Source organism: Panthera onca, chromosome B3 (assembly GCF_046562875.1).
Source record: "Panthera onca isolate mPanOnc1 chromosome B3, mPanOnc1 haplotype 2, whole genome shotgun sequence".
NCBI lineage: Eukaryota > Metazoa > Chordata > Mammalia > Carnivora > Felidae > Panthera > Panthera onca.
In genome coordinates, this window is record NC_138344.1 from 40,100,308 (window position 1) to 40,125,747 (window position 25,440).

Below are 25,440 nucleotides of genomic sequence, written 5' to 3' on the forward strand. Positions count from 1 at the left end.
GCTCAGTCAGTTAAGCTTTCGACTCTGGGTTTCAGCTCAGGTCATGATCTCACAATTTATGTGTTCAAGTCCCACTCCTAAGCCTAACAGCATGAAGCTTGCTTAGGATTCTCTCTCTCTCCCTCTGTCTCTGCCCCTCCCCTGCTTGTGCTCTATTTCTCTCTCAAAATAAATAAACTTAAAAAAAATTTTTTTAATAAAAAAATAATGAAGTCTGTCCCTTTGTTGGAAGCATTGTTTAGGATTTGCTGCAACATACTTGCCTAATGATTCACAATGGCCCCTGATAGGAGTCATTTGCAGGGTCACCTCTTCAATCCCCAGCCCTCCCCTCTTCTCAGATTGGTGAAATCCTGCTAATAAACTCTCCACCCTGAACGAATCACTCCCTCTTCTGGCTCTCATTCTATTTTTGCCATAACCATAGTAGATGACTAAATCACAAAGAAAGTAAATAACCAGCAGGTGTGGGGCCACCACCACCCCCTAACTCTTCCCCTCACCCCCAACAATAGACATCCTCAGGGGCATCACAGTGCTGCTCAAAACCACTCCAGGCAGCACCACCAGCCAAAAGATGTGCCATCCTGGCTCCCCACTCTGATCACAGGTTTCCACTAGGGCTGTGGCATCAGGTTCCTTGAGTGAAAAACTATGTCTTAGGGGGACGCCTGGGTGGCTCAGTTGGTTAAGCGTCTGACTTCAGCTCAGGTCATTATCTCATGGTTCGTGGGTTCGAGCCCTGTGTCAGGCTCTGTGCTGACAGTGTGAAGCCTGGAGCCTGCTTCTGATTCTGTGTCTCCCTCTCTCTCTGCCCCTCCCCTGCTCGCTCGCTCTCTCTCTCAAAAATAAATATAAAAAAATTAAGAAAAAAAAAACAAAACTATGACTCTTGGATATCTGTGCTTCTCACCAGCAGCACAGGGAGGACCCATAGCATGTGCTCAAGAAATGGCTGCCGGGTGAACATCAGACACTCTCTGATCCTTAAGCTGCCTGCCCCTCCAGCACACTGGAGTCAGAAGTAGGTGCAGGTAAGAGACGCCTAGGTGGCTCAGTCAGTTAAGCATCCAACTCTTGATTTCAGCTCAGGTCATGATCTCATGGCTCATGGGTTCAAGCCCCGTGTCAACAGTGCGGGGCCTGCTTGGGATTGTCTCTCTCCCTCTCTCTCTGCCCCTCCCCAGCTTGCATGCATTCGCATGCGTGATCTCTTGCGCTCTCTCTCAAAATAAATAAATAAGCTTTTAAAAGAAAAAGAAGAAGAAGAAGAAGAAGACAAAGAAGAAGAAGGCAGCACAGGTAAGCCGCCAGTGCCACACTGGTCACCTCCCTCCCCTGGGACCCAGTTACAGTACCTTGTCTTTCACACTGTGCTCGCAGCCAGAGCCCACAAGGAAGTCCAGAGCATCCAGCTGCCCATGCTCAGCAGCCCTGTGAAACGCTGTCCTTCCCAGCTGACGGGGGAGGGGAAGAAAGTGGCCCTTCTGCACCCTGCAGTGGGCACGCCCACCCTGCCCACCTAGCCAACTACTCTGGGCTTGCGGAGGGCCTCTCCTGACCCAGAAGCTCTCCCCTCCCCTTACCCTACATGCTTTCCCTGGAAAGCTCAGACTGAACTCTCCAACAAGATCCCACTGGGTGGGGTTCCTCCCCCACTGAAATCCTTCTGTGGCTCCCTGCCGCATACTGAATAAAGGACAGATTTCTGAGTCTTGAAGTCAGTGGAGATTTCCATGCGGGGCTCCCAACAAGCCCCCTGGCTCTCACTCCCCAAATCACAAACCATCTAAACTCACACACAAAGGGCCCTTTTCTACCTCTAAAGCTTTAGCAATGCTCTCCTCTCTATTTATAAAACCTCCCCGCTTTCCAATCTTACCAACAAAACCCAGTTCATTAACCCAGTTCATTCACCAAATGCCACCTCTTCCAGGAAGCAGAAAGCAGTGGCTCCTGTCTCTAACCTACCTAGTTAGTCCTTATCAGAACCTCTCTGAGGGAACTTATCATGTTCCTCCTTTATCTGACTCATTTGTGCCCTAATGCCCCTTCTAGGCCCGCAGTTCCCTGAGGGAGGGTCCAGTCTGCACTACCCTCATAGCTCAAAGGATGCACTTAAGGAATGGGCAGGAGTGGCCCTAGGAGCCCCAAGCCCAACGGGAAGGACAAACAGCCTTGAGGCCACTCTTACCTTGTCAGCTTGGTCCAGGGGCACATCCTCCAGGTCTTCCATTATGAATGCGAGCACTGGCACGTGGCCTTTTTGGGCTGCACAGTGTAGTAAGGTCAGGCCGTCCTGGAAACAAGCCCAGGGTGGTCCCTACAGTCTACCAAGGAGGACCCTTCTCACCCACTGGCTGTCTCCCAAACGGTGAATGTTTGCAACCTAGAACACAGCTTTACCATGGAAACAACACAGTATATAAATGGGGAAAACCACAAGTGCCCACTCAGCCTCACAGAGCCTGGTAGGAATTGGGACGCCAGAGTTCAAATCCCAGCTCCAGCATTTATCAGCAATGCAGTCTGGTCTTGACCAAGTTATCTGTACCTCTATAAGCCTCCATTTTCTTATAGGTCAAATCAGGATAATAACCCCTGACTACCTCAGTGGGTGGCTGAGGGGGTTGGACAGCATCCTCTACAGCAAGTTTTGTTATACGCTGAAAAATAATTCGGGATGTAAGGTGAGGTTGTATAGCACTAATAGTCCTCAGAATGCTACCCACCACAGGACATTGTTAAAAGGTTCTAGCATCTGCTTACCTAGAAACGGCCCCAAAAGAAGAAGGAGGTGACTAAGCACCCAGTGTCTATCTCTAGGTGGTAACCTCCTAACCTTCTGGGGAGGAGTGAGAGCTGATGGGGTCTGCAAGGACTAGGAGGTGTTAAAAAGGAGAAAACAGACCCAAAATGGAGTCACCTGTGCTAAGGCCCACCCATCACCAAATCGAGACTTTAATACCTAACCTAATTGCAGCTTCAGCCTCTCCCAGATAAGTCATCTTAGCCAGTCAGTCTGGATCTTCCTGGTCAATAATAGGGAGGAAATCCACCTGACAGGGGCACCTGAGTGGCTTAGTTGGTTAAGGGTCTAATGGTTCATGAGTTGGAGCCCTGCACTGGGCTCTGCACTGACAGTGCAGAGCCTGCCTGGGATTTTCTCTCTCTCTCTCTCTCTCTCTCTCTCTCCCTCCCTCCCTCTCTCTTTGTCACTCCCCCATTCTCCAAATAAATAAACTTAAAAAAAACAAACAACCACCTGATAGACCACCCCCACTGTCCCCTGAAGGAAGGTGATCTTGCCTAAAACAATCCAGTCTTTGCTGGAATAACTTCTTTGCCCCACTTCCTTTTGCCTATAAAAGTCTTTCATTTTATACAGTTCCCTGGAGCTCCTTTCTATTTGCTAGATGGGATGCTGCCCAATTCATGAATCATTGAATAAAGCCAATTAGATCTTTAAATTTACTCACTTGAATTTTGTTTTTTAACAGACAGAAGTGGCCAGGGTGGGAAAAGGGGTCGGCAGAAAGATGGTCTCTTGGCTCCAGAAGCAATATTTTAGTGAGGGAGGTTTGCAAATCCTGTTTATAGCCCAGAGCTTCTACCAAGGCATTGCATTATAGCTAGATTGTTTAGAGCACTGTTTTTCAAATGGATTGCAACCATCGATAGATCATAAAAATCAACAGAATGATGTTGTACATCTTGACAGTAATTTGGATTACGCTGAAGTAAAATTTGTCAAATCCCAGTGAATATAAACTTAAGACTTGTATATTTCATTTTAAGCAAAGAAATTGAATTCTAGTGAATGTTATGCATACGGAGTATTTAGAGGGAAGTATAGTGATGTCTAAAATTTATCTTGAAACACTTCCAAAATTTATAAAGAACTCTAAAAACTCATCGATGAGATATTAACCCAATTAAAAAGTCATTTGGACACAAAGAAGATATATAGGTGGCAAAGAAGCATATGAAAAGATATCTAACATCATTAGTCATTATTGAAATGTAAATTAAAACCACAAAGCATTTCTGACAATAGAGTTTGGGAAGGGAAAAATGCTAACACTCCAATGGAGAAACCTGGGCGACACCACTTAACCACGTGATCAAGCCTGAAATTATGGTTTATAATAAGAAATATATATTTGGGCTTGGTCCTGTTTCTGGCACATAGGTCCTAAAACCTTTGGAATTTTCCAAGTGTACAGAGCGGTTAAGACGTCTATTGTTAACGTTAATTTGGTGACAAGGGAAGCCCCAAGGTAACTGAAGACGTGGTGGGGGGAGGGGGATGGGGGACTGGTTGCCTGGGGAACCAACTAGACCAGAGGGTTGGAACTTTCAGCCCCACCCCCTGACCTCCAGGGAGGGGAGAGAGGCTGGAGGTTGAGTCAATCACCAATGGTCAAGAATTTAATCTATCCTGTCTATGAAACGAAGCTGCCATAAAAACGGGAAAGGACCGGGTTTGGAGAACTTCCAGGTTGGTGAACTCAAGAACGCATCCACGTGCTGGGTCCCATGCTCCACAAGGACAGAAATTCCTTTGTTCAGGACCTCACGCTATGTATCTCTTCATCTGGCTATTGATTTGTATCCTTTAATATCCTTTGTAATATATTTATGATCTAGTGAGTAAACTAGTTTCCTGAGTTCTGTGAGCTGCTCTAGCAAATTAATCAAAACTAAGGAGGGGGTGGTAGGAACCTCTGATTTATACCTAATCGGTCAGAAGCCCAGGTAACAGCCTGGACTTGGGATTGGCTTCTGAAATGGGGGTGGTCTTGGAGGTCTAAACCCTTAACCAGTGGAATCTGACACTATCTTTAGGCAGATAGTATTGGAATTGAGTTAAATTTGTGGGAAACCCAGTCAGTGTCCATGGAGAATTGACTTAATTGCTTGGTGATGTGGAAAAAAGCACACACATTGGAGTTGGTATCAGAACTGGATCAAGGTAACATCACCAGTGACAGGCCATGTTGGTACTGATAAAGTTAATTCTTATATTGAGACCTACAAAATGAAGGCTGCCCCAGTGACCTGGCCCAGGTCACAAATCTAAATCTACCTCAGCCTGCACTTACAGGAAACCTAATGTAGAACAATGACAATCTAACATACACTGAGCTGTACTAGCTCCCCTGACCCTAGAAAACAGGACCCACTAGCCTTACAAAGAAACCCCCTAGCAGCCAATCCTGCCGTTTCTGTGTTGCTGCTTTGGGGGCTCTATAAAATTCGCTCTTACCCAAAATCTCTCCAGAAGAGTGTTCAATTGTTGTGAAGGGCTGTACTCCCCCAACCCAGGGACTGTTTTCTTTCGAATAAAGGACATCAAACTTGCTACAAAGCTGCCTTTTGGGGGCACCTGGCTGGCTCAGTTGATCTTTAGGTTGGGAGTTCGAGTCCCACACTACCAAGGCCTTGCATTGGACACTCAGGAGTGCCTGGGTGGCTCAAGATGGCAGAGAGTTTATTTAAATAAATTATTTTTGTTTTGTCACTGGACAGTATCCTATTTCTCCTGACAGGAGGCAATGAAGGACACTTAACCTCTGTGGTTTTCTACTCCAGATTCCATGACCCCATTCTAATCATGAGAAAAACATCAGACAAACCCAAATTAAAGGACATTGTGCACAATACCTGACCAGTGCTATTCAAAAGTGTCAAGGTCGTGAAAAACAAGGAAAGACTGAGAAATTGTCATAAAATTGGAGGAGAGTAAGGAGACAAGATGATTAAATACTTTGTAGGACATTAACAGAAAAACTGCTGAAATGTTAATACAGCCTATAGTTTGGTAAAACTCTAGATATCACCAGTACCTGGCAAAGTAGAGCCAGGTAAACAGCGGGGGGGGGGGGGGGGGGGGGAAGAAAACTCCAGGGCCAGAGTGTGGCGCAGTCATGGCCTGGCTCAAGGTTCCTCTACAGGTGAGATAAATACCTCCAGGGAGGTCCTCGAACAAGGAATAGAAAAGTAGTCGGTGGGACTGCTTACAAAGATGGACACAACTATTCCTCACACCTCTGGAAACACCCAAAGCAATGGGATTGTGTACTCTTCTCATTAAGGGGGAGAATCCAATATTCTCTATCCCCTGAATCCAGGCTGGCCCTGCAAGGAGCTTCAAGCAATAAAATATGGTCGAAGTGGTATCGTGTGACTTCCCAGCCTTGGCTTCAAAAGACCATGCCACTTCCACTCTGCATTCGCTCATCATTGCAACTAATACTAAACCTTTAAATAGAAGTTTGTAAAAATAAAAATGTCCCTTTTTTCCCCACCCTGAGTTCTAAGGATCTCCAGATTGAGACCCCCTGGCTGACAGCGTTTGGTCCAGAAATGTTTGCATTTTCATAAGGGCCAATGACCCCCTAAAAGGTGAGACACCAGTGCAGAGATCCCCAGCAGAGATCTGACTTGCTGGGGACCCTCCTCCCTCATACCACAGAGCACACCAATGAGCCGGGAGAGACTGCCAGGTTCTCTAATGTGCCAGGCACTGAGCCAGGTACTTTATACAGAGTACTGAGTTTCTCCCTCAGCTCAGAGGTGGGTACTAGCATCCCCATTTCCCCAGTGTGAAAACTGAGGCTCAGGATGCTGAAGTAATTTGCCCAAGGTCCCAGGGTTTGGTAACCAGAACTTTCCTCTTTCCACCCCACAAGGGAGGCAGCGCCCAGAAGAAGACGGGGGGGGGGAGGCCCCAACCTCTCTCTCTCTCTCATTAAATCTTCCTAACCACCCTCTGAGGGTGTTACTTTGACTCCTCCTGTGTGAATAAGGAGGCTGTCCAGAGGGCTAGGGACTGTTCCAACATGGCAGAGTGGTAAAGGGTCGGGGGCATTAGAAGAAAGAGGCTTTTAATGCTGATGGAAGAACCACCCCAGCAGCTTCTCCCAGCCCCAGTGGAAACACTGAGCGTCCCAACTTCACGGGGCTGAGCTCAGCTGCGACTTCCAGAGGGTTCTCAGAAGGCAGGGGCAAGCTGGGGCAGCAGAGTCACCCGGGGAGTAGGAGGGAGCAGAGGTGGGGGCAGACCCATGCTGCAGGGGCAGGGCACAGAGGCGGCAGAGACTCCGGGAGCAAGGGGTCTGCCATCTGAGGCCTTACCTTGTTCTTGCAGTGGATCTTGGCCCCAGAGTTGACCAAGATCTGCAGGATCTGTAAGTGGCCGAACCAGGCAGACAGGAGAAGCGAGTTCATCCCAAACTGGGGGAGAGGACACAGGGAGGAGGTGAGAAGAATGTAAGCAGGTATGGCTGTGCCACCTGGGCCCATGTCTGCACTGAAAATCATACAACCATAAGGGACCATAAGTGCCACCCGGGCTGGGGAGCACCAAGATTTAGGAATATAAAAACCATGGCATTTTTTAAAAATAGAGGCTGAGACAAAATATAGAAATAGGACTTTTTAGTAAAGCCCAAAATAGGGGCTGATTATTGCAAACTTTTGTTTTTGCTAAATAAAATTTAAAAAGAAAACAGTTACCATCTATTCTCCCCAGCATGTAATAAACAAGGAACATTTTAGGGATGCCTGGGTGGCTCAGTCGGGTGAGCGTCCAACTTCAGGTCGGGTCATGATCTCACAGTTCATGAGTTCAAGCCCCACACTGTCTGTGCTGTCAGCACAGAACCTGGTTTGGATCCTCTGTCCTCCTCTCTCTCTGCCCCTCATCCCCCCCCCCCTCAAAAATGAATAAACATTAAAAAAGTTCTTTAAAAAAAAAAGCAGGAATATTTTAATACAAAAAGTTGGGGAGAAACTAATTAGAGAAGATGCTCTTTCCGAATACAGCTTCATGAAAAACACACTACATTGTTCTTATTTTCTGATTTGCTGTGACTGGTAAAGACCTCACCCTGGACTGGTGTTTGAGAACCAACTGTTTGAATCTCCTACAGGACGTCCTCCAGGCAGATGGCTTAAGCCAGAAGACGCCTTGCCACCTTACAAAGACATCTACTGCACTGAAAAACACCACTCACTGTTGGAAAGTCCCTCTTTCCGCTGTACTAAAATCTGAATCCCTGGTGCCTTCCACCCCACATGCCCTTTGGAACAACTGAGAATATGTCTGGGCCCTTTTTTGATGGCGGCTCACCACCTGTTTGCAGGAGCTCTTCCTGCATCTGTGAAGCACTCTGAGATCATCAGAGCCCCTTCCCTGACCTCTGCCCTCATGGGGTTATGCGGAAGACCCAGCACTGGGTAGAATATCAGTAATTGTGGGCTGGCTGGCTGAGGGAGAGAATGTATACTCATCCCCAGCCCCGGGCGGGTGGGGGCAGGAAGCCCACAGGAAACTGGGAATGAAAAGGATCAAGGCTCAGGGCTGGGAGAGGAGAGTCATGAGAGCCAGAGCCTCCTGTCAGTGGGAACCCCAGGGATACTTCTGCATCCTAGTTCCAAGAACTGTCCAGGACAGAGCCCTATGGTATATCCCTAGAGACCTTCCCCCCAACAGCAGGATTTCCCTCTCTTGTCTCCCTCACCCTTCTGTTACTAAAGTAGGCATATCCATCACCTTTCTTAATTTTCAAAATACATTTATTACTATTTGCAAAGAAAATAGAGAAGAGTTATAAAAGCACTCTCTCTCTCTTACTATTCTTCCTCATACCTTCTTTTCTCACTCATTCCCTCAAGGAAGAAATAAGAAATAACAGAGCACAGTGGTGACAGTGGAGGGGTCTTTGGGGGCAAAGGCCTATCACATGACATTCCAGTATTTTATTGGGAAACTCAGACTAAGGATCCTAGATATTCTCCTTTTAAGAGATTTTTTTTTACATTTATTTATTTTTGAGAGACAGAGAGAGATATAATGGGGGGGGGGGGGGGAGACAGAGAGAGAGGGAGACACAGAATCAGAAGCAGGCTCCAGGCTCCGAGCTGTCAGCACAGAGCCTGACAGGGGGCTTGAACCCACCAACCGTGAGATTGTGACCTGAACCGAAGTCAGACCCTTAACCGACTGAGCCACCTGGCGCCCTGATACTCTCCTTTTAGCGTCAGCTCTAAACGAGGAGATGGGGCAGGAGTGGGGAAGAAGGTGTTGCTGCCGCACCCCCTAGCCCCAGTTTGTAATTAAGCTCCCCCTCATGCTGGGGCCTGGGAGCAAAGACAATCCAGGGCAAAGAAAAGTATTTCTGTTAAAGGTAAATCTCTGCAGGGAAGTTTATAATGCCTTAACATTTATTTATTTATCTACTTATTTTATTTAATTTTTTTAACGTTTATTTATTATTGAGAGACAGAGAGAGACAGAGCATGAGCATGGGAGGGGCAGAGAGAAGAGGAGACACAGAATCTGAAGCAGGCTCCAGGCTCTGAGCTGTCAGAACAGAGCCCGACACGGGGCTCGAAATCATGAACTGTGAGATCATGACCCGAGCTGAAGTTGGATGCTTAACTGACTGAGCCACCCCGGCACCCCATTATTTAATTATTTTGTGAGAGGCAAGGAGAATGCAAGCAGAGGAGGGGCAAAGAGAGAGGGAGAGAATTCCAAGCAGGCTCTACACTGTCAGCACGGAGCCCGACACAGGGCTCAAACTTACCAACTGTGAGATCATGACCTGAGCCAAAATCAAGAGTCAGATGCTTAGACTGAGCCACCCAGGTGTCCCTTTTTTTTTTTTAATTTTAGAGTGAGAGAGAGAGTGAACTGGGGAGAGGGGCAGAGGGAGAGAAAGAGAGAATCTTAAGCAGGCTCCACACTCAGCATGGAGCCCGACATGGGGTTTGATCCCACAGTGCTGGGATTATGACCTGAGCCGAAATCAAGAGTTGAACACTCAGGAGTGCCTGGGTGGCTCAGTTGGTTGAGCATCTACTTTGGCTCAGGTCATGATCTCACCGTTCTCGAGTTCAAGCCCTGCATCCAGCTCTGTGCTGACAGCTCAGAGCCTGGAGCCTGCTTCAGATTCTGTGTCTCCCTCTCTCTCTGGCCCTCCCCTGCTCACTCTCTCTCTCTCTCTCTCTCTCTCTCTCTCTCAAAAATAAATATTTAAAAAAATTAAAAATAATAACACATTAGGAGTTGGACATTCAATCCCCTGAGCTACCCACGTGCCCCTAAGCTTGGATTCTTAAGTGTATCCCTGTCAAATGTCATTGTCAGACCCAGCCCTTTCCTCAAACCTAGACCCTGTTATTCTTTAGTGCTCTCTCTCGGCAATGTGTCACCTGCCAATTTGTTAGTAAGACTGTTAGTTTTCATTCCAGTCTCTGGTTAAAATGTTAAAGAGCAGAGTCCCATGGCATATCATGAGAGACCTACCTCCTGAGTATTTTACTAAAAAGTCCTTTATCAATCCACCCAATTATTTGTTCTACAGCCCATATCTCTCCCTGTTCACATGGTATCATGTGGGACTGAAAGGCTGAGAACTAAAAAGCTCTTGAAATTGGAGAGGTCCTTATGGCTGTACAGGGGAAAACTGGGATCATTGCAGTGTCACTGGCCCTTGAAGACTGAGGGGAGAGGGGTGAGGGGAGAGGCAGAGAGGCAGAGAATATGATCTCAGGATCATTTGGAAATATTAACCCGAATGAGGGGTCCCCTACCGCATCCTCATCGTCCACAGCAACCTCATGCTCCAGGAGCAGCCGCACAGCTTGCTCATGCCCTGCACCCGCAGCCCAGTGCAGGGCTACCCTGCCCACCTGCCAGGAGAGAGAGAAGAGCTGTGAGGCACCAGCTGCCTGCCTGGCCCACCTCCCCACCCTCTCCCACTTCCTTAGCTGCAATTCAGCTGGTCTGCAGGGTGGAAGGGCCTTTGCTGGCTCTAGTGACAAGAGGGCAGGGCCCCAGCCCCACTCAGGCCCCTTTCTCCTCCTCCACATGACAGCAGCTGAAATGAACATAGTCAAACACAATGACTAGACCCATCCGTCTCTCACCTAAAACTGCACAGCTTCCCACTGCTCTTGGGACAAACTCCTAACCCTAGGCCCTGTGAGGCCCTGCCTGCCACGGCTTAGAAATGCCAAACTACTCCCCCACGGCCTGTCTTTGTTCCTGCTGCTCCCTCTGCTGGACAGCCACCAGTCGGAGGATTATTGTCCTAGTCCCTGAGGGCCCCTGACCACCTGGGTCAATCCCCTTCTTCCTTCAGAATGGGCTGAAGGGGCCTGGTCCCCCACCCCTTTGTCAGACTACCCTGGAAGTTCATCATGGTCTTTGGCCTCAGCACATCTGAGCAGGACTGGGGGAATCCTCCTTCCTCCAGCTCATGACCTGCGGTTTTTAGCTTAAAAGGGAACAACAAAAGGAAATGCTAATTTTCTGTGTGGTCTTCCTTCCTCAAGGCTTCTGCCCACACTATCCCCTCTTCCTGTCTTCACTCAGGCTCCTGCAAAAATCCCTGGTTGCTACAGGTAGGGGGGCCCCCTCAGACCCTCCACATGCTCTCAACTTAATCACAGTGGGAACGAACTGTTCATGAGACACATTGTTTAATATCTGTTCTCCCCACCCGGACTCCAAGAGGGCAGGGACTCCATCTGCACAAGTTCTGCTCTGTCCCCAGCACCTAGCACAGTGCCGGCACAGAGTAAGCCCTTCAGAAATACTGACGGATTGAATGAATAAACAAACAAGTAAATGAATGAATCTGGCATTAGCATCCTATCATCCTACAAGTCCATGCTTCCTTGCAAGTGTTTGCCCAGGAGCTGAGACTGAGGCTCCAATTATCAATGAAATGTGTGACCTGAGGTGGCTTGGTGACTGTCTGTGCCTGCCTTGATCTATAAATAGGACTAATCCTTCCTGCCCTCCTCACCTCTCAGGGGGTGAGTGAGGACCACCAGGAAACAGGTGGATGAGCACATCAGACATCTCTGGGAATTCCTCTTACTCTTACTGGGCCCCAGGCAGGCCCTGAAGACCCAGGTCATACCCTTGTCGTGTCACCCCAGACAGAGCAGCCTCTGCTGCAGGCAGGAATCCTACATCCAACCCTTTCAGCCTCCGCTGACCTCCCACCCAGGCTGACATCCCCCTAAGACAAGCCTGGCAGCCAGAAGCCCCATGGTAGGGAAAAGCTACCCTGAGTGGCACCCAGGACTATCCCCAGGGCTCCCCATCAGAAGGAATGGCTTTTCTCTGTCTCCTCCCCCAGCGGGGCTATAGATCACTCCATCAGCAGCCTTCCCTGAGGTCTAATCAGTGGGCTAGGTCTGCCTCCCTGTCTGGTCTTTGAGCCCCCCAGGATCTGCCTGGGCCCATAGTGGGCGCTCAGAGATCTAAACTAAATTGCTTCCTCACACATGCTCAGCCTGTCTTGGTCTGGCCTTTCATGGTCTTGAACCCCTGGATTTCTGACCATAGGCATCATTTCATCTTTCTCCCTCCAGTCTTCTGCCCCTATCTGCCTATCTGTCAGCCTCTGATTCCTGACCTTCAACCCCCCTGCCCTCCTGACTCTAACCTTTGTTCCTTGTGTGTGCCTTTCAGGTGGGGGATGGGGATTGAGCGCGTGAGTTCTCAAATTGCCCAAGCCTGGCTAGGAATCCCTGACTTCAGAGACGCCCCAGAGACCTTAAGCCAAAGTGGACAATCTGAGCCTCCCCCAAGTAACATATGCAAATGCTCCTGCCTCCAGCTCCAGGAACTGTTCCTCCTGCATGGAGGTGTCATCATGCAGGCACTATTCCTATCCAGGCACCCTGATTTGGAAGAGCCCCTTTACGAACGTGGTTTCTGGCCCTGATGTTGACTTTCCTCTCGATCAGTTCCTTCATCCTTCCGATGTTGTTCCGACGGGCAGCTTCATGGAGCTGCCTTTCCAGAGGAAGCACTAGGGGCAGAAAAGGGGATATGGAATGAGGGGGAGAGCACCCCACACTGCATACAGAGGAGAGGTGAACAGCTCCTCCCTGGCCCTGAACGTGTCCCAGACAGGGGGTCTTCCAGCTGGAAATGGTGGCAGGGATGCCTCTCCCCGCTTTTAGGGGACGTCCCCAGACAAGCTGCTTTTCTTCACTAACTCAACCCATGTCCACACAACCAGGACTCAGCAAAACCCTAAAGATGGGACAGCACGGCAAGACCATCCACAGGAGCCAGGTGTGTGCCTGTCATGGCCCTCAGAGGTGCCCCATCATCCAGTTTTCACGACCCTAAGAGCAGCTCTTGAGGAAGGGAATGGAATTCATTCCCACTGGAGTTGATGACTACCTTTCTATGGCTTTGTCCACTGAAGAAGGCAGCCAGGATTTACTGAGCCACCTACTTCATCAGGCACGGGCAAGGCCAGAGGCATATCACCCGGCTTCTCTGTCCTCGTCCCTCCATCTCATCTCTCTTCATCCCCAATCCTAACCAGCTGTTGCCTCCCAGCTGTAGGCCCCACCCTGATTTGCCTTCTCTCAGGGCTCCTCTTGCCTCAATGCTGCACCATCATCTCCGACTAGAGGGAGCCTCAGAGCTCCCCCTGCTGGCCTCCTGCCATTGGCAGCAGTGGGCTCTGCTCAGAGGGGTGGTGGCCAAGCCAGGAGGACCCAGGCCTGGTGATGTGGTCCAGGGCACCTCTCACCAGACCCCCACACTGCTGTCATTCTGACTGCTCTTGTCTTGTGAGGATGTCTGGTGTCCTTGGCTGGACTGCAAGCTCCTTGGGGCCCTGGCCATATCTGACCCTTGCTGATCCACCTACAGCTCACAGCAGGCCCAAAGCTGGGCATAAGGAAGAACCCATAAGATTCTGCTTCTATCAGTGACACAAAAATCCTCAGACTATAGATACCTGTCCCTCCTCCAGAAAGGTTTAGATACACTAGCACAAGGCACAAATATTTGCTGGCCCTTTGCACAGTCATCACAAGGCAGGTAATCTGTGGTTTGATTGCCCCCAAACCCACATCATCCTACATGTTTGGTCCAATGTGAATGTCCAGATCTAGCCCATTGGTGTATCCAGGGACAGGTGGCCAGTGACTTGTCAGAGAAGGCTGGAAAGCACTGAGGTGACAGGCCTGCCATCAATTTGCTTTCCAGATATGGGAGAGGGTCTTGTGCTTTCCTGGGCCTCATAGATACAACCTAAGGACCTTGGAGCTGCTGCCCTTGGGCGATCACATGGCCCTAAGTTCAGCTCTGAGTCACTTCCCGGCCATGTGACTTGAGTTACTTAATTATCCTGTGCCTCAGTTCCCTCATCTGCAAAATGGGGAATGTGTGCCACCCTGTAGGGTTATTGTAATGATTAGATATAAGATATGAAAAGCCCCTAGCATGGTATCTGGCAAATAGAGCCATCATCATCATTATCACTATTATTTCTCCAAAGCAAAGGGGTCAGAGAATAAATTCTGGTGGCCAAAGACATGGAAGTGGTAGGGCCTCCTTCACTCAGGGCTCTCTAAGCCTGTGAAATCCCAACCAAAGAAAGCACCTTTCCTACCCGCCCCCCTGCATTATTTTTCTCTATAGCACCCCTCACCACAGACATATGCTATACTTACATATTGATGAGGTTTATTGTCTGCTTCCCCCATTATAAGCCCATGACAGGGGAGGTCTTATTTGTTAATTGCTGAATCCCCAAATTCAGGCCTTGGCACACATTTGTTGAATGAATGAGTGACATACAAATCATTAAAACTCTTCACAGGCATTGGAACCATAAGATGCTGTCCCAATTAAGACTCATTAGTCCCCTGGAAAATCAAACCACAAGCTCAAGTAAATGGCAGGAAAGAGGCTTTGAGGGAGAGGCAGCTTCAGGTCAATATTGCAGGGGAGTGGGGAAAACACCATCTTCCAGGTGTGGTCTCCACTGCTAGCTCCACCCTTTCCCACCCCCAAAAGGGATGCCTTTCTTATAGGTGAGAAGAGGGCTCTTCTGGAAGAACCCTTCTCAGATCTCAAACACCTCCAAAAGCCCTGGGTCCCGAGCTTTTGTTTCCTTAGCCTCTTGGCTGAACAACACCATGATCCAAGTTCAGGAAAAAAGCTGGCACTTTAGATGTGAGTTTAGAGAAGCTGGGGATCTAGTACCCAGTCTGCTACTTTCTAGCAGCAGGTTCCTAAGGCTAGCCATGTGACCCTCAGAGGCCTTGGTTTCTTTGGTTGTAAAACTGCAGAAGGGTGAAGAAAGGTATCTGTAGAGATGCCTTCCAGCTCTGACTCCCTTTCTCTTAGTGGAAGCCTACAGGTGGCCTTTTAGTGGCTTGTTTGTGTCAGCAAACAGCCAAGGGTCTGAATGGGAGCAAGCAGACCCTGCATGACCCCAGTGAAATCAAGCCTAATCTCTTTACCATCCACCTCAACCCATGCATCCTCTTTCTGGCCACATCAAATATACACTGTACCCTGGCCTGGGAGACCTTCCCCATGATGCATGGTCTGCCCAGAATTCCCTCCCCCACACACGAATGCTCCATTGCTGTACATTCTTTGAGGGTGGGTTCAAGAGATCCTCTGACCCAGGCAGAACCCTGCACCCTTTGAAACAGCACCTTGATAGAGCCCCTTAACCCAGTGTGAGGACATTGGCACAATCTTTCTCTCTCCCCCTCCCAGGGTGTGCAGCCAAAGCCTCCCAGGTTGGCTGACGCTCACACGGATGCTGACCGGCCCAGAGACACTGGCACTGAGCACACTCCTTGAGCAAGACTCTCAGGTGCCCTCATCCCACCTGCAGCACACCACAGCTCCCCTCCTGTGGGTTTCATTTTCCCTATCTGCTATGGTCTTCATTCCCCAACCAATCTCAACATTCTGGCAGAGGTGGGGCCTTCAGCATTGCTACCACTTAACGGCTGTGTGACCTTGGGTAACTTATTTAATCACCCTGGGCCTCAGCTTTCTCTTCTGCAAAATGGCGATAACAATATGTCTTACCCATAGGGCCTCTGTGAAGATCAAATAACATGCCTGTCCTGGCTCTTCCCGGCACACAAAGTAAGTACTCAATAAAGGATCGCATAACCATCTTATTTCTAGCTAATGTCTCCACCGCAGCAGCTCCCTGCTCTCAGGACCGATGGCGCCGCCAAGTCCCAGACGCGCAGCCAATGCTCCCCCCACCCCGGTGCGCGTTCCTCTGGGCGCCACAAAGAAGCCCACGACCGAGGTGGCCACGAGGACAGCGCCAATCGCAGGCTTGGTCGCTCCCCGCGGGGGTTCGGGGATCCTCTGGGCTCTGCCCGCGCCCGCCCCCGGGTCCCGCGGCATGGCTGACTCACGGCCGTCGTTCTCCCACGCCGGGGGCTCCTCCATGCCGCCGCTCCGCAGCCCGGGCGCGCGCCTCTGCCCCACCGCCCGCCGCCCGCCGCGCGTCCGCCTGGGCGCGGCGCCGCGAGCGGAGGGAAGGGGGCGCTGAGTTGGGGTCGAAGGGCATGGGTCCCCAGGAGCGCCAGGGTGCGCGCGAAAGCCGCTGCTCCAGACCCTTCGGTCCCTCCTGGCCCTTGAGCATGATGTGGGCGCAGCTGCACATCACCTACCCCCGTCCCCATCCCCGACCAGGCTGCAGGGGCCTCCTGGAGCTCCCTCGACATCCCATGCCGATGGCCCCGCGCCTTTCACATCCAAGGCTGGGGGGTCGGGGCCACTCTGGGCTCTGCAGGTCCCCGTGGACGGGGGGACTGTCCCAGCCTCCAGGCCCTGGACATTCGTGCAAGGCCTCTGGCAGGCCCCATCCTCAAGACTCTGGAGCCTGCTCAGCTGCCCGGAGAAGCTAAAAGACTCCAAGGGCTTAGGCGGGCATTTAAGGAACAGACACCCCAGCAAGCCTGTAAGCATATGAAGAGATGGTCAGATTATTTATGATCAGAAAAATACAAGTTAAAATGACAATGAAATATAATTTTCAATTAGACTGGCAAAATTAGAAAGGTAGATGTTGGTAGGTAGGGGAATGAGGAGCTGTGACAGTCAGGTGGACTGCTGGTGGGAGTCCCCTGGGGCAACCATTCTGGAAAAACAGTCTGGCAGTAATGAGGGAGACTAAACACAGCGAACTTTGGCCCTAAAATGCAGCTCTTTCTCTTACAGCCTCAGAAAAGGACATGTAAAAGGATGTTCTTTGCTGTGTTGTTGTTTTGTGGTTGCTGGGAGTTGGAGGTGACTTGAGGGTCAGCATTGAGGGAGTGGATGGGTAAAATGTGATAGTATACAACCAGAGATATCAGTGTGAGGCCTCCGGATTGGGTGGGGGCTGGGGGCACAGACCATGAAAGAATTCACTCAAGGCAGAACAAAAGAGATAGAAGTTTCTTGGATACACTGCAAGGGAGCAGGGGGCAGGACAATAAAGGAGAGACTGCAACAAGGCGATGGGCGGGGAGGGTATAGTTATAGGGTGGAGTGAGGGAGTATGGGAATATATGGAATTTTCCTCTTTTTTGGTAACTGTGCCTGGTTGTATACAAGTAACCCATTGGTCATTTAGGGCTGTTTCGAGGTGGGTCACTTAATGAGCCTGTTTGTATTCAGCTTGGTGGTCACTGTGGGTCCTTTTGCCTTGCTCAAGTTTCCATTGCTCAAGTCTGTTACCTAAAAGCAGCCTCTACAACCAGGTGTGTTCATAGCAACAGGGATTCAAACAAACATCCAGTGCTGAGCTGAAAAAGTAGAAGAACCCAATGAGACCCTTAACATAATACCAATAAATGCATGCACACAAGACAACACAGATTGAAAAGACACAAACAGAAAGATACACATCAAACATCAGAATGGGTGGCATATCAGACCCCTGAGGGACTGCCATGTCTTCTCTTCTTTGCCTTTTTGGCTTTAAGGCATTTACAGCCCCTTTAGATTTAGGGATAGTGAAGTCCCAGGCATCTCTACGGCAAGGCAAAGAGCTGTTACTAGTTCTGGGATCAGAGAAGGAAGAATATATTTTAGTCGTTAGTGTAGTTCAGGAGGGCTTCCTGGAGGAGGAAGTATTGGGGATGGCTTTTGAAAAATAACATAATGAAAATAGCTAATAATTAATGAGCCTCAAGCTAAGCACGTTGTGTGGATTATCTCATTTTGTCTCCCAAACCACCCTATATGAAATGGGCATTACCATTTTATGGAAGAGAAACTGAAGCACAAGAGGGTAAGTAACTCTTCCTATCTCACATGGGTAAATGCTGGAGCCAGGGTGGTCTGATTCAAGAGCCAGAGCAGGAACATCTGGCAGGTGGAGAGGACTCTGATGGAGTCAAAGCACAGACAGCAGGCAGTCAGTCACTCTCTAAGCCCTGGCTTCCCAGATGGATGCAGAGGTGCCAGGGAGCAGTTGGCTGGCATGACTGTCCACCTGCCATCTATGATATCCACTGCCCTGGGCCAGCAGAAAGAAGTGGCTGCTGCTTTCTGCATCTCAAACAAGGATGCTCATATCTTGGGATACACGGTGGTGAACGAGGGCCACAGAAACCACGGTCAGGACTTCAATTTTACATGATGCCCGGGAGAGGATAGAAAAGTTGCATTTTTATTAAAACATAAAAATGGTTGGGGCGCCTGGGTGGCTCAGTTGGTTAAGTGTCCGACTTTGGCTCAGTTCATGATCTCACAGTTCATGAGTTTAAGCCCTGCATCCGGCTGTCTGCTATCAGTGCAGAGCCATCTTCCAGTCCTCTGTCCCTGTCTCTCTGCCCCTCCTCTACGTGTGTGTGTGTGCATGGGCGAGTATGCTCTCTCTCTCTCTGTCTCTCAATAATAAATGAATATTTTTTAAACTTTTAAATAACCAAGGTTATATGAGCAAGAGAGTAAGATGCAAAATCCAGTGGGCCACTTTGGACAAGGGCCGCAGAGTCTTGGGTGTTCACACTGCTCTATCTTTGGGAATATTTGGAGGGAGATATTTGGGGGAACCAAACCCTGGCTCTGTCTTTTTCCTGTCTCTGAGGGTATGCAGAGCCCATTTTCACTCTGCTTCTCCAGCCTTCAACCTAACCCCCCCACCCATCCTCCCCCACGTACTCACTCACTCTGGTGACCCCCAGGTCATTCTCAAAGAAGACAGTACCCAGTTCCACACATACATGCTGCCTCCATCCCTTTAGCATTAGGGACTGTGGGGTCAGAGGACAAGAAGAGGTAAATCAGAGACCAGCACAGTTGACAGGGATAGAGAGAGAGCCTGAGAACACAGTTGCTGGAGCTTGGGGTAGGGCATGTGGGGTGGCTCCAGGACCCGTGTGAGTGTGTGTGACAGGGGGACATGATTGACCTAAACACTGACTAGAAATAATGAGGAAATATCAAAGTGAGGAAACACAGATGGAAAACCTGGTTTGACTGTGGAAAAATAATGTCAATTATAGTCATTTATGAGCTCTACATATCGTTTTAGCCTTTTTGTAGCTTAGTAATGACGCACATCATTTTAATGTTTTTCAATCCCCATGTAACTGAGGCACAGGGGTGCAAGAGCACGTGGCTCTGGGGGTCCCAGACAGACCAGGCCCAACCATGGCTACAGACAAAATCCAAAGGCAGAGAGACGAGTGGTGGTGGCACAAGAAAGGTATTTATTTCAGTGAGGCCAACACCGAGAAGATAACGGACTAGCATCTCCAAAGCACTGAAAATACTTGCAGGATTGTATAAGGAAAATGTGGGACAAAGGTTGGTGGGTACGTGCAGGTGGGCAGTACAGGTCAGGTCCATCATTGTCCTGGGGTCAGTCACGCTGGCTTCGAGCAGTCCCTATTGCTTGAGGGGGTGGTTTTGGTTCACCGGATGCTTTGCCTGCAGGGTCTTTTGCCTGAGTTAAGAGATAAACTGGAAAGAACTTAATCAACAAATCAATCAATCAAGAACAGATGGAGTCAAAGGGAGGTAGTTGAAGTCCTCTTTCTGGGGGAGGAAAAAAACAATTAAACTTGCTAAAGTTCCTTCAGTAGAATGAAATTTTCTCTGCCCTGCCTCAGGAGCTTTGCACTTACCATTTCCTTTTACTTGGAGCAATTCTTCCCCATTCCTTTTTCCATGACTAGCTCTTTGTCATTTTTTGACTGGCCTAAGTGTCAATTTCCCAATGTTAGTTGTGCCACCACTACCCTCACTGTCCCTCTCATAGCAGCCTTTTCCTCCAGGACACAGCTACAATTTGTAATTCTGTGACTCACAAATAACACTGGGATGGGGCACCTGGGTGGCTCAGTCGATTAAGCATCTGACTTTGGCTCAGTCATGATCTCACAGTTCATGAGTCTGAGCCCTGCATTGGGCTCTGTGCTGACAGCTCAGAGTCTGGAGCCTGCTTCGGATTCTGTGTCTTCCTCTCTCTCTCTGCCCCTCCCCCGCTCGCGCGCGCACGCTCTCTCTCTCTGTCTCAAAAAAAAACCCAATACATATATATACACGTATACATTTGTATAAATAAAGATAAAAAAAAAACAAGCTGGGTCTACCTATTCCTACTCAGAGTTCATTGCCCTGTCATTTCACGCACAAAAGAAACACTCGTCTGGTCCAAAGCCTTGAAAAATAATGAAAGTTATTATTTTTAAAGTGGCAGGGAATTCAGGACAGTTCAGACTGTTAAAAAGAAAATCACAGGTCCAAGATGGTGTCACTTATGCTAGGCCAAGTCACCAAACAGAAGCTTAATACCTAAGTGCAATTTTGACCTCCCCCCCCCCCCCCCCCAACGTAGTCCTAACTGGTCAGCCAGGAATTTTCTGGTCAGCACCAATGAGGTAATCTGTCACAGGAGCCCTCTCTTTGCCTGGAACAATCCTTTCTTTTCTTCTGCTAATAATTTCTTGTCCCACCCTCCTTCCTATAAAAACCTTCCCTTTTGTAGCACTCCTCAGGAGCTCCCCTCTATGTGCTAGATGAGCTGTGGTTTGATTCTTGAAGCGCTTAAGAAAGCCAATTAGATCTTAAAATTTACTCAGTTGATTTTTCATTTTTTTAACAAGACACAGCCAAACTTCCTGAAAGCCATACTTCAGTATCTTTCCCCAAAGGTCTACTGATTCCAGTGGGGCCCCCATTTCTCCCAAATCTCTGCTTCTCTTCGAATCAGATTCTCTGTTTGTAATGTCCAAATGTTCACTGCACAGCCTGATTTTTCATATAGAATAATTTTGTCTGCTCAGCTAGTCCTGCCACTGGGATCTCCCCCATCACCCCAACAGCCCTATGGGGTGTCCACAAGCAGCCAGTCACCTCCTTCAGACGCTGTAAAGACTTATAGTTTAATACTTTTGAACATGCCATGTGAATATTTATTTGTCTACTTGCTTGTTATTTACCAGCCCCACCCTTTTTTTTTTATTTTTTTTATTTTTATTTTTTTTAATTTTTTTTTCAACGTTTTTTATTTATTTTTGGGACAGAGAGAGACAGAGCATGAACGGGGGAGGGACAGAGAGAGAGGGAGACACAGAATCGGAAACAGGCTCCAGGCTCTGAGCCATCAGCCCAGAGCCTGACGCGGGGCTCGAACTCACGGACCGTGAGATCGTGACCTGGCTGAAGTCGGACGCTTAACCGACTGCGCCACCCAGGCGCCCCAAAGGCAAGTCTTAATAGCACACAACTCCACTAGTTGATGGAAGCTCTGACATGTAGATTTGAAGTTCTAAGTGCCCCAAGCAACATTTAGAAGGAGTCCAGAGACTCCTAGATTTTACTCCTCGCTCTGACCTTGCTGGGTTTGGGGGCTGCTCCATTTGGTGGTCTGTGACCATAACACTTCTCTCAGTTCCAAAAAACTGCTCAGAGTGGTTCCTGGGGCCCTGAGGTCTGAGCTGTGAGGCCTCTAGCTGAGATAAAAGGATCAAGACAAAGAGACAAAGGAGATTTTTTTCTCCTAATGTTTTACTTAGAAAAATTTCAAACTTACAGAAGAGTTGAAGGAATAGTACCACATATTAATATTTTGCCATATTTGCCTTATCTAAGACACAGGAATTTTGTAAAAAACACACACACACACACACACACACACACACACACAAATTTACTATAGAAAATTTCAAATGTACATAAAAGTAGAGCGAATGATATAATAATCCTCATATGCCTATCATCCAGATTTAGCTGTTAACAATCCTAACTTCCTTCTCTCCCTTGCACTATTTTGAAAAATTGTTTAATGTTTATTTTTGAGAGACAGAGCATGAGCATGAGCAGGGGAGGGGCAGAGAGAGAGACAGATTCTGAAGCAGGCTCCAGGCTCTGAGCTCTCAGCACAGAGCCTGACTCGGGGCCCGAGCCCATGAACCGTGAGATCATGACCTGAACTGAAGTCTGAAGCGTAATGGACTGAGCCACCCAGGCGCCCTCCCCTGCATTATTTTGAAGTAAATTCATATTCAACCATATTCAGTGTGCTTTATCCATTGAAGTTATTTTCCTTATTGATGCTCAAATTACATCCTCTTTGGTCAACTGGCACCTAAACCTTTTTACCTTAACCATAGTCAGCTTCCCTGCTTCTGGTGTGACAAGATACTCCAGATTCATCTAGCACATTCCTCTCACCAGACCTGGAATCAGCTATCTCTCCAGGGAGTCTCGGGTCCTTTAATGGGAAAGATTTTTAGAGACCAGTCTGGGCTCTAGAGATGGTCACTGCTACTGGGTTGGTCTTATTTCTAGGACCTTTCAGTGGATAGACCTAGGAAATGTTTCATTTGTTTCCCGATAAAATGCATCATTTATCATTCCTGATGAAATGTATTCATACTCATGACTGAATATAAGCTCAAATTCAAGACAACAGGGTTTTACCTAACATTATCAAAATTACATCTGTATTTTCTTTCTCCCATGTTGGAAGTCCCACTTCTCAGTGACTCCAACATAATTCCTCATTCACTTTACCTATAAAGTACTCACAACAGTCTGAGAATAACAATTCCAGCATAGAAAACAACAACACGATTCCTAAAAACTGTTTAGGTATTTTTAAGTTTGTCTTGTTGGGGTGCCTGGTAGAGCATGCCACTCTTGGTCTTGAGGTTGTGAGTTCGAGCCCATGTTGGGTGTAGAGATTACTTGCAAGTAAAAAAATGTATAAAAGTTTGTCTTGTCATTTGGATATATCCCGCTAGGGGCATATAATCACATCACTATTTTGAAGTCACTTGGAATAGTTCCTGTGTGGGTATGCCACCAACTCAATGTGCATAGGTTTGAAAAAAAATGCATAGGTCTCTTTCATTTTTGCTTTTTTTAAATGTTAATTTTGTTTATAATATGTAAAATATTTATATAGTTTCAAAGTCAAGTCTGTGAAGGTTGTCATGGTCAGTTGTCATAGACCAGCAGCTTCCAGCTGGTTCTTGCTCTCCTTCATTCACGTCTAGCTTTTCTTCCCACTTGATGGCCCTACTGACCAACAGTGGCCCTAGGCCACCACGGATGCTCAGAAGCAGACCGAGAGGCATCCTCTATTGAGGAAAGAGCTTCCTATAGACCTCCCTGCAGCTTCCCCTGTAATCGTTTGGGCGGCTGGACATACTTGGTTTCTCAGATTGGCTTGCTAGTGACTCCTCTGATTCCCCAACTCCCCCTTGCAGTCACTATCTTTGCCAGCTCCTTCCACAACTGTGCAAAGCAAATTACTATTAAGAAAGTCTGCATCCTAAAAAAAAAAAGAGAAAAGAAAGTCCCTATCCTGTAATGTCAGAGTGATTCTGCTCTCCAACTGAATCCTAATGGACTACAATAAACTTTTTTTGTTGTTGTTGCTTACCCTTATATTGTTTAATTCAATCATATATACGTATATGTAACCTGATGTAAACATGTATTTTTCTCCCTTTCCTACAATAGCATACTATATACAATTGTCTCACCTTGCCTTTTTTTGAACAGCTTTATTGAGACCATACAAGTCACCCATTTAAGTGTTCATTCCAATGGTTTTTAGTATTGTTCAGAGTTGTATTATCATCACCATTCAATTTTAGAACATTTTCATCACCTAAAAAAGAAACAACGTACCTTATAGCTCTTGTTATCCCACTACTGCTGCCACCATGGCCCCGGCAACCACTAACCTACTTTCTGTCTCTACAGATTTGCCTACTGTGGACACCCACATTGCTTTATTCATAGAACCCACCAGGGTGATCTGTCTGCAGGGGCATGTCGCGATCTTCCTCATTCTTTTTGCAGTCCGAGTCCTTCATTGTGTGGCTTAGTCAACCAGTCCCTGCTGATGGATACGTGCCCTATTTCCAATCTTTTGCTATTACAATAGTTATAATGAATAGCCTCATGCATGTATCATTGACATTTTTTTTTTTTACCAGCGCATCTATGGGATCTATTCTTAGAAGCGGGGTTGCTGTGTTAAAGGGTAAACGCACATGTGATTTTGCTAGCAATTGCCAAATCCCTTCCATGGAATCTGTACTATTTTGCACTCTATCAGCAATGTATGAGAGTGCCTGTTTCCTCACAGCTTTCCCAACAGAACATGCTGTCAAACTCAGATTTTTGCCAATATGATAGGTAAAAAATGGTAACTCCGTGTAATTTTAATTTGTGTTTTGAGCAAAGTTGGTTATCTTGTCTATGTTTAAGAACTATTTTCATTTTTTTTCTGAGAAGAATCTGTTCTTTTTTTTTTTTTTTAATTAACATTTATTTATTTTTGAGAGAGAGACAGAATGTGTGAGCAGGGGAGAAGCAGAGAGGAAGACACAGTATCTGAAGCAGGCTCCAGGCCCTGAGCCGTCAGCACAGAGCCTGACTCAGGGCTCGAACCCACAAACTGTGAGATCATGACCTGAGACAGAGTAGGACACCCAACCAACTGAGCAACCCAGGCACCCCGAGAACAATCTGTTCTTATTTCTAGCTCATTTTCTTTATGATTGTTGGCCTTTTCCTTAAAAGAATTTTAAAACAATTTTTATTTCCTGTCTTATTAATGAAGAAACGTTTGTTCATTATCAAAGAAAATTTAAAGTACAGCTTTAAACAAGGAAAACTATACCCACAATCATATACCCCAAAATGACACTGGGAATCCCTTGCTGTATATTATGCTAGCCCCTTTATTTCTCTTTCTCTTTTCCTTTCTTTCTTTTTTCTGAGTACAGTTTAGCTGACACACAGTGTTACATTAGTTTCAGATGAACAACATCATGATTCGGCAAGTTTAGACAAGTTTATTTTTTTTAATTAAAAAGAATTTTTTTAAGGTTTATTTATTTTTGAGAGAGAGAAAGAACGACAACTAGTGGGGGAGGGGCAGAGAGAAAGGGAGACACAGAATCCGAAGCAGGCTTCCAGGCTCTGAGCTGTTAACACAGAGCCTGACACAAACTCACAAACTGCGAGATCATGATCTGAGCCAAAGTCAGATGCTTAACCAACTGAGCCACCCAGGCACCCTTGGACAAGTTTATAAGTTATGCTATGCTCACCATAAGTGTAGCTACCATAGCTAGCTCCATTCTAACAAAAGAAAGAAG

General features: G+C 47.6%; 1 protein-coding gene across 6 annotated transcripts in view; it reads right to left on the reverse strand.

Moving 5' to 3' along the window:
• ANKDD1A (ankyrin repeat and death domain containing 1A) overlaps positions 1-16,316 on the reverse strand; it is a 37,824-nt gene extending 21,508 nt beyond the window's left edge. For 4 of the 6 annotated variants that reach the window (XM_078448734.2, XM_078448732.2, XM_078448733.2 and 1 more), the window contains exons 1-5: positions 16,234-16,247; positions 10,606-12,842; positions 7,141-7,239; positions 2,195-2,299; positions 1,359-1,457 (exon numbers count right to left, since the gene is read on the reverse strand). In XM_078448734.2, the coding sequence (XP_078304860.2) occupies positions 1,359-1,457; positions 2,195-2,299; positions 7,141-7,239; positions 10,606-10,905 (603 nt within the window). In that variant the 5' untranslated portion in view covers positions 10,906-12,842; positions 16,234-16,247. Of the gene's footprint in view, positions 1-1,358; positions 1,458-2,194; positions 2,300-7,140; positions 7,240-10,605; positions 12,843-16,233 lie in introns of all 6 variants that reach the window. The other 2 variants (XM_060618276.3, XM_060618280.3) reach the window with 2 other exon arrangements.
• Between the last annotated feature and the right edge of the window lie 9,124 nt (positions 16,317-25,440).